At 36.2% G+C, this 9,850-nt stretch overlaps 1 protein-coding gene across 1 annotated transcript; it reads left to right on the top strand.

Annotated features, from left to right (window-relative positions):
* Window positions 1-3,332: 3,332 nt before the first annotated feature.
* On the top strand, window positions 3,333-7,575 carry LOC139851313 (uncharacterized). Its single transcript, XM_071840330.1, has 5 exons — window positions 3,333-3,487; window positions 4,853-4,967; window positions 5,060-5,149; window positions 5,260-5,361; window positions 7,261-7,575. The coding sequence occupies exons 1-5, from the start codon at window positions 3,420-3,422 to the stop codon at window positions 7,360-7,362; spliced, it is 477 nt and encodes a 158-aa protein (XP_071696431.1). The 5' UTR covers window positions 3,333-3,419; the 3' UTR covers window positions 7,363-7,575.
* Window positions 7,576-9,850: the final 2,275 nt, after the last annotated feature.

Here is a 9,850-nt window from a genome sequence, read left to right as displayed (position 1 = left end):
TAAGTAAATTAGTTTATAATTTTGTCAGGCTTCTATATGTTTAATAAACTCAAAAAAATTATTTATGTATTTTTATTGCTAATAAACATATTTATTAAGAATTTTATACATCTTTTAATATATAATCGAAATTAATTATAAATAATAATTCACAAATTCTAAAAATCGTTTTTATAACTTTCTTAACAGTTCCTAACTATTTTCTATTCATTCTTACAGTTCTAAATAGTTTACACCAATTAATTCTATTTTTATATACATATATAATAGTTACCGATAAAAATTAGAGAATAAATATATAAAATAGTAAATAAATTACAATTTCAATTCTACAATTACTTTTATGTTATGTATGACCTGAGAAAATTATATTTACATATTTTAAGTATATAAAATATTTTCGATTGATTTATTTTGTTATATATATATAATCCGTATATGATATATATATTCTTAAATTTGTTTTTAAATAAAAAAAATATTAAATCCGTACATATAATTCATGAAAATAATTTTTATATCTAACATAATAGTTAATACTAATTATCAAGTGTTTACTTGTTTTTGTTATAATTGTTTCATATTTTCTATAATTAATATCGGCTAGTACAATAAAATAAATAAATAAATAAAAACGTATAAAATAAAAAAATAAAAAATAAAAACAAATGTAGAGAACTTAAAATATTTTTCCAGAGGATTTTGAAGGTTCTCCAATTTTTTTGTGGCAAAATTTGTGAAGATTGAGTGTAGTATTTATAGTTGAAAAAATGGATAAAGAAATAATAAAAAAATTAAAAAGAATTCCTAGTTAATTTGCAAATGGGTTTTTAAAAAAATAAAAAGTATACATGTCTAGTCATTTTTGGCATGTTATTAATTAAAATAAGGAAAAGTAATTTTTATCTTTTTATTTATTTATTAAAAGTAGATCTAAAAGTTAAAATAAGAAAAAATAGTTTGTATTTTTATTAAAAGTAAATTCTAAAAGTATAAGAAAAAGTAGTTTGTATTTTTATTAAAAGTAAATCTTAAAAGTTAAAATAAGAAAAAGTAGTTTGTATCTTTATTAAAAGTAGATCTTAAAAGTTAAAATAAGAAAAAGTAGTTTGTATTTTTATTAAAAGTAATTATCTTAAAAGTTAAAATAAGAAAAAGTAGTTTGTATTTTTATTAAAAGTAAATCTTAAAAGTTAAAATAAGAAAAGGTAGTTTGTATCTTTGTATTTATTTATTAAAAGTAGATCTAGTTTTGATTTTCTTTTTTTTAATTCTAAAAATCGTTTAATACATTTCTAAGAACATTTAACATTTTATTTCTATTTTTGTTTAATTATTAAATACGAATTTTATATAAAAAAATTATTATTATATTCGGTTTTTATAATTAAAATTAAAATTTATGATTATTACTTTATAGTTTTTATTAGTTTTATAAGTGTTATAATATTATTTATTATTTAGTTAATTATATATTCTATTAACTAAATAACAAAAGTAATATAAATATTATATATATTCATTGATGTAATTATGTTATATTATATAACATAACCTTATTTATAATATTTATAATTATATTAATTATTTTAAGCGTACGTTTATTCGATCAACGTTAAATTTATTCGTACATAATAACTCTAGGTATTTTATTAAAATCGAAAGTCGAAAAGTGAGGGTTGTTATATTAAACCAGGTGTGTGTTATTAAACTAGGTGTGTGTTAGATGATATATTAAGATTATATTTATTTATAAGTGTTTTAGTCGAAGTTTTAAGAAAGCATGTACCAATCTGTTTTCAAACTCTCTATATTCCTTATAACTAGATATACTCATGCTCGGTAGTCGCTTTTTTTTGCCAAAAACCTTTTGTGCTTATTTTATGGCTCATTTAATCAAGTCAACAGCAAGCGTCGATTTATTTACGACTTGACTGTCGCTTAGAGCCTAAATTGAACTTCAGACATGTTTAAAATCCATTGATATTTGATTCTACCATTTTCATGGTGGCTCACATTTTTTTTAACCTACTTATTGGCCAGAGGTCCATTTGGAAGCAATCTCTCTATCCATAGAACATCGAGAGAGAGTACTTTTTCTACTCTTGGGGTGTTTCACTCTGGGTGGAGAAATGACTTGTCTTTATTCTAGGATAGAGGAATAATTGTCAACATCGTACCTCCCTCATACCCTACCTATGTGAGATTGAGTTTTGTTGTTGTTGTTGTTCTACCTTTTGTGCTTATTTGTGTTTTAAACTAGCGTATACTATATATGCGCAACTCAATAAATCACAATTATTGTATTAGTAGAGTTGATGACAAGTTAGATCTCAATCTAAATCTAATATAATGAACGAATGAAACATGGTAAATTCTACGTCAACAGTAGTACAAACATGTTTTGTTTAATCTATCACATTATAAGACAGTTCGTGTAATTGTTCGCGTGTAGCTTCTAATGGGTGATTCACGAATGTATGGACACCCATCTTGTACTATACCTTCAAGTTTCAATATATTTTGCTTTTCAAAGAAAATCATATTATAAGACAGTTCATAACAAAACACGTTAATACATTATTTGATAGAGTTCCTATAAAAAGTTGTTGGTCCGATTAAGGATCATAAACAACCATATTCGAGCAAGATCAAAGACGTAAAAGATAAACACGATGTATCAAACATAAATCAATATTATTAATATAAACGTTGAACTTGCAACTGATTTAAACGGAGAAACATCGGTGGCCAGGGGAGATCGAGCATGATCTCCCCTATGCACAGGATCGCCAAAACGCGGCTCTCTCAATTAGGGTTTAGACTCTTCTCTCTTAACCCTAATGAACACATGAACTGATATTTATAGGCAAACTAGCATTAACCCTAATGAGCCTCACTTATACGAATGGGCCTCTAAACATTATGGTCCAACAATTACATATGCTCCTGTAACTGACCAGTTTCATGCGTATACACCAACTAGGTGTACAATAAAAGAATAAATGTTATTCGCACATCGACGGTCATACAAACGGCCATACAAATATGCATCAACAAAAGTCATGGAACATTAGTATGATAGTAAAAGTGCACAGAAAGAAAAGGCTTTTTTTTTTTAAACCATGACCAAACTTATACGGAGTATAACATTATATTGTTTTTAAAGATCACTCAAAGGTAAATAACATTAAGTACTTCAACAACAATAGAAGGGATAAAAGTGTCAAAGAAGATAGATAAAGTCCCGAACTTGATAAATGAATTTATATAAAGGGACCAAAAAAGTTTTAAAGGGTCCAGGAAGATTTCCCAAGAATTTAAACCTAGTCGTATCAGTTTCTCTCTCTATCACTTCAATTTTTATTTGAATTTCTTGATTCTTGATTTGTAGAGAGAGAAAGCTCCGAGCTGCATCAATGGCGCTTATGACTTCTTTCGGTCGCCTTCTTTTCGTTTTAGTTTTCGTTCTCTCTGCTTGGCAAGAGTAAGAATTTTAATCATATTTTATTTTATTATTCTTCAGATCTGATTCTAACTTATGTTTATGTATTGTTAAATGTGTTTCTTTGTTTAAATATTAACTTTGTTATTTTAAAATATTTTTAGATTGTTGACATAATGAGATTTTAGAACTAAGACGAATCATTAAATATTTTGAGTTAATTTCAAGATTCGGAACTTTTTGTAATGCTATGATCTGTTTTAGGTTGGCATAATGGTGCATTAAGTAGGCTACCTGCACAAAGGCAGACATTAATTATTTTCGTTAAATTTTGTTAAATATGCAGAGTATTTTGATAACTTTTAGACCACCATTAACCCTAGAGGTGACATGTAGTCAGTTAGATGAAAAAGTGGATGACATCGAGTGTTAAATTTGAATGAGGGAAAAGTTTGTGGGTGATGTGCTAAAATATGATCAACAGTTGAGTATAAAATAAATAAATTAATAATATATAAAAATTAATCTTGAATTCTGATTGGCTCAAACACTACTGACGCGCACATATTTTTCCGTCAGTTTTGTGACTGACGCCCCGGGGCATCAGGGTTAACGACGTCAGGGCGTCAAATTTATTGCCAACTCACATGCCATGTCATATTTGGGGGCGTTTCTTTTCGGTTTTGACGCCTGGTTAATGGTGGTCTTTTGAGTAGCACTCCATTGTTAATATGCGGTATTGACTTGCAATTGTTAATAAGAGTTGTTTTGATTGTGGAATGTGTAGCTCTGCATTACTTTTTTATTACTCCAGTAACTAGCTAAAAAGGTTATAAGGTAATTTAAATTACTTAACATTAAAAAGTCTAAAATCGACCCTCTCGCTCCCCACCCGGGTAACTCGGAGAGGTAAAGCGAGTAAGTCGTGGCGAAAGGAATATGGGATGTGAATTGAATCCATGACCACCGCGTTGGTTGTGCATGGGGAAAATTACTTATTATTAAGGGAGAAGGTTATAAAAATCGCTACTCGGGGAGTACTTGGTCGAGAATTTTTTAGGGAGTACTCAGTAACTCGGTGAGTACTCTGTTGACCGACTTTGACCGATTTGTCGAGTATTCTTGAGTTCTGGCTGAGTTTGACCGAGTAATCTTGAGTTTTGACCAAGTTTGACCTAGTAATCCGTGTAATTGGACAAAATAAGCGGGAGACTTTATTTCCCTCAACAACCAATGGACCAACTGTCACAAGTTAGCTAATTTGTAATCAAAGAAATAATCTTGCGCATTAAAATAGTCTAGTTGAAGTAAATTTCTGTCAATACATTGTGATTATTGATTGTTTACTTTTTATATTCTGTTTGATAATTATTTTAAATCTGGTCATCTGATATCTGGTAAATGCAGGTTCAGTGAATTCGGTGTAGATGGTGGACCAGCAGCAAAAACCATCGTTCCTAAATTCGATATGTTCTCAAAACATGTCACCACACATACTGGCTTCCAAGTGCCAGAATTCGAGGTAGGGACCGCTCTACCTAATGCCCATTAGACATTAGTTTGTAGTCGTGTTTATATATAACTATAATCGATATAAATATATAATTTGTATAGATCAAACTTTTGGTTGCTGGAGCTATCGCCCTAAAGGGCATTGGAAGCCTTCTTTTCATCCTTGACAGCTCAATTGGCGCTTATCTCCTTGTTAGTAAAGCGTTATTATCTACATTATTATTATTATTATTTTTAAACATCATTTTCTTTTATATTATGGCCAAGGAAACAGTTGATCATCTAACTGTTTGTTTTTCTAGTTTCTGCACCAGCTCATTGCCACTCCAATCTTATATGATTTCTACAATTACGATTACGACAACGAGAAGGAATTCTCTCAACTTTTTATCGAATTTACACAGGTTAGAACAACACATCTCTGACCTGGCAAACAAGACCCATAGCTTAAAAAATGGGTTGATTGGGTTTACTTGAAGACCCAAATGGGTCCAAGCACATAATATCAAAATTTACTCCAAGGCCCAAATGGGTCCAATCACATTATAGAAAATTACTTGAGGACCCAAATGGGTCCAAATAGGTTTAATTCAAAAGATTCGATTTCAGAGCGCGAGTTCGAGGCGCGTTATTGGACGCGCGTTTTTGACCCGAGTTTTCGACACCCGTTTTCGGCACGCGTTTTTAGCGCCCGTTTTTGGACCCCGTTTTCGACGCCCATTTTCAACGCCCGTTTTCGGGACCCGGTTTCAGCTCCCGTTTCGGGACCCCGTTTTCGACGCCCGGTTTCGGCCCCCGTTTTCGACGCCCGGTTTCGGCACCCCGTTTTGGGCGCGCGTTTTCCGCGCCCGTTTTCGGCCCCCGGTTTTCGGGACCCGGTTTTGGAGCCCGGTTTCGGCCCCCGGTTTCGGCCCCCGTTTTTGGACCTCGTTTTCGACGCCCGGGTTTGGCACGCCGTTATCGACGCCCGGGTTTGGCAAGCCGTTATCGACGCGCGTTTTCATCGTCCGTTTTCTGCCCCCGTTTTCGGCCCCCGGTTTCGTCCCCGATTTCGGAGCCCGGTTTCGGCCCCGGGTTTCGAAGCCCGGTTTCGGCCCCCGTTTTCGAAGCCCGGTTTCGGCCCCCGTTTTTGGACCCCGGTTTCGGCGCCCGGTTTCGGCACCCCGTTTTCGACGCGCGTTTTCAGCGCCCGGTTTCGGCGCCTGTTTTCGCGCCCGGTTACGGCGCCTGTTTTCGCGCCCGGTTACGGCGCCTGTTTTCGCGCCCGGTTTCGGCACCCCGTTTTCGGCTCCCGATTTCGGCACCCCGTTTTCAGCGCCCATTTTCAGGCCCTTATTTTCGACGCCCGGTTTCGGCACCCCGTTTCGGGACCCCGTTTTTGGCCCTCGGTTTCGGAGCCCGGTTTCGGCCCCTTTTGGACCCCGTTTTCGACGCCCGATTTCAGCCCACGTTTTTGGACCCTGTTTTCGACGCGCGTTTTTAGCGCTCGTTTTTGGCCCCCGGTGTCGGCACTCGGTTTTAGCCCCGTTTTCGCGCCCGGTTTTGCCACCCCATTTTCGGCGCACGTTTTGGGACCTTATTTTCGGCACCCGGTTTCGGCACCCTGTTTCGGCGCCCGTTTTCGGACCCCGGTTTCGGCCCCTGTTTTCGGACCCCGGTTTCGGCGCCCGGTTTTCGGCTCCCGTTTTCACCGCCCGGTTTCGGCCCCCGGTTTCGGCCCCCGTTTTCGACGCCCGGTTTCGGCACCCCGTTTTCGGCCCCCGGTTTCGGATCCCGTTTTCGGCGCCCGGTTTCGAGGCGCGTTTTCGGCCTGCGATTTGGGCGCGCGTTTTTCGACGCCCGTTCTTTACGTGTGTTTTCGACGCGCCTTTTTCGAGGCGCGTTTTCGGCGCGTGTTTTCGTTGCAAAAATGGGGTCGAAAAATGGGTTCGAAAAAATACATCAAAAATGGGGTCCTAAAAAGGCGCGTGTTCGGAAGAGACACATCAAAAAATACAATTAAGAACAATTTTACTAGCCTTAGCCTGACCCAACCGACCCGGGTCTCGACCCAACCCGACCCGGGTCTCGACCCAACCCGTTCTACCCATTTTAATTCTGACCCATTTCGACCCATGACCCGTTTTGACCCAAACCCATTTGATCTTTGACCCAACCCGACCCATCTCGACCCATATTGATAGTCTGGTAGTAACTATCAATATTTTATTTTTATGTGCTCTTTGAATATAATGATTGTTACACTTCAAAAGAGTATTGTCTGTAAATTCAAGATATAATAGTAGTAATTGTGGATTTTGTAGAATTTGGCACTGTTGGGGGGATTGATGTTTTACATAGGGATGAAGTCAACTCCAAGGAGATCAGTCAAGAAGAAGAAGACTTTGAAATCAAAAGCACACTGATTCAGTTTGACCACGACATAAGTTTGAACTACGGAGTATTTGATTAGTCGCTGCTGCAACTTAGAATTTGTTACTTCGTTCTTAACTCCGTATTGTTTTTTTTATTATTATTTTAATTTTGTTTTTTGCTTTAAAAGTTGCCATCCAATGAATCTTTTGTAATGTTTAGGAGTCATGGAAATTTTAAAAGTTTAACTATATAGAAAAAAGATTTTCAGGGTTAATGTAGCAGACTTTCCAAAGGTAGTAGATACGTATTCCATGTGTGCAAGTGCAAGGCTTAGACCATCCGTTATGGTACTCTGTATATGGTGTGGTTGAGGGTGTGGGTGTGTGTGGGGGTGTGGGTGTGGGTGTGGGTGGGGGTGTGGGTGTGGGGTTTGGGTTTTTTTAATGACGTATTGGTATGAGTTGAAAATGTGAAGTTATGGTGGTGCAAGTTGAAATGTGGTTTGGAGGTGTGGCGGTGATTACGATTAAGAGTTGAGTGAAAAAATGATAAAAATGATTGTGTTTAAAATGATTGACTTTAAGAGACGTGCGCAGTATACTTGCAGAAAGGCAAACAATTGCAACAATGTTAGACAATTACAGACCATATGACAAAGATTGCTTCCATTGAGTAATCTATGAGAATCACTAGTCACGGCCAAAAACTAAACAACTACCGTGATATAATGTCACACACAACTCGAAATGATAACTCATTGTTGTGGACTCATCATTTTTATATTTTTTTAATACAAATTTACCTTTTTATTAGTATTGTATCTTTTATAGACGTATTTTATTTAGAATTTTAGTTTAATATGCTCTTTAGGTATAATTTATTCGTATACATTTCGTTTGAACAACTGATACATATATAGTTCTTAAACAAATCACAAAATGGTTGTTTTTTTACTGTATTATAGTTCAAAAAACACATGAAAAGGTTTGAGTTCAGCTAGAACTTCCATTCTAGACAATGGGAGTCATACTCGAGAATTTCATATTTAACACGGTATGAGGCAGTGAGACTCATTGAGCCCTAATCTTTTCATTATTGTTATGGAGGGTTTAGATAGAATTGTGGATCAAACGAAGGAATTGAGTATGTTGAGGGGGTATAAATCTGGATGCACATGCGTTTAATATCTTACGATTAATGTATGCCGATGATATGGTATTTTGTCCGAGTGAAATATTTCTTTGCACTCTAACATTCTTCGCAGTATTAGGATATTTATTTGGCATAAGGTCTTCGAATTAATGTGGAAAAATCTGTTGGGAAGAGAGGATCGCCTGGACGTTGGGAGATACAAATTTGAGAGAAAATAATTCTATTACTTACAAAAATAGATTTACAGAGTATTACAAAACTCTTACAAAAAAAAAACTCTCAAACTCACACACACTCTCTAGGTTGTGATTACACTTCTCTGAGTGATTTTGGGATGATTTACAATGAAAGTTTGCATCTCTATTTATAGCAAAAATTCTATGGCGGTGAATGGTGTGAACGAGGAAGGTTGGCGGAAGTTGGCGGCCGTCATCGTGTTCAAGTTTGTCACTTCCATACGCGTTGTCAACGTCGGCAGCTTTGAACATCTAGATGACGGCTGGAACAGAGCCATCTAGATGACGGCTGGAAATCACTGGAAATCATCAATTCTCCCCCTCCAGCCGAATCAACTAACATTCCAGTTATGTCTCTGCATAACTCCAACTTCTCTCGAGTCACCACCTTTATTAACATATCCGCAGGATTCTTCTTTGTATGGATCTTCACTAGTCTCAACAGTTGTCGATCAATTACCTCGCGTATCCAATGATAGTGAATATCAATATGTTTTGTACGGGAATGGTACATGGAGTTCTTGCTCAAATCTAGAGCACTTTGACTTTCACAATATACCTTGTACTCCTTTTGCTTGATTCCAAATTCTTGAAGATAACGCTTTAACCACAACATTTCTTTTCCAGCTTCTGCGGCAGCAATATACTCTGCTTCAGTTGTGGATAATGCAACACACTTCTGTAGTCTTGACTGCCATGAAATAGCTCCTCCTGCAAAAGTGTAAATGAATCCTGAAGTAAATTTCCTACTATCAGGATCTCCGGCCATATCCGCATCTGTATAGCCTTTCAAGATTGGATCAGCTCCCCCGTAACAAAGACATAGATTTGTTGTACCTTTAAGATATCTAAGAATCCATTTTACCACATTCCAATGTTCTTTCCCAGGGTTGGAGAGAAAACGACTCACCGTTCCCACTGCATGAGCAATATCGGGCCTTGTGCACACCATTGCATACATCAAACTTTCAACTGCTGAAGAATATGGTACTGAAGACATCTCCCCGATCTCTTCCTTGGATGAGGGACAAGAACTCTTGCTTAACTTGAAATGGTTAGCTAATGGAATGCTAACAGTTTTTGCATTGTTCATATTGAAACGTGAAAGCACTCGTTCAATATACTTCTCCTGAGATAGCCATAACCTTTT

Source organism: Rutidosis leptorrhynchoides, chromosome 6, assembly GCF_046630445.1.
Source record: "Rutidosis leptorrhynchoides isolate AG116_Rl617_1_P2 chromosome 6, CSIRO_AGI_Rlap_v1, whole genome shotgun sequence".
In the NCBI taxonomy this organism is placed as follows: domain Eukaryota; kingdom Viridiplantae; phylum Streptophyta; class Magnoliopsida; order Asterales; family Asteraceae; genus Rutidosis; species Rutidosis leptorrhynchoides.
The sequence above is the reverse complement of the archived record's forward strand: the minus strand, read 5'-3'. Positions and strand labels throughout refer to the sequence as shown.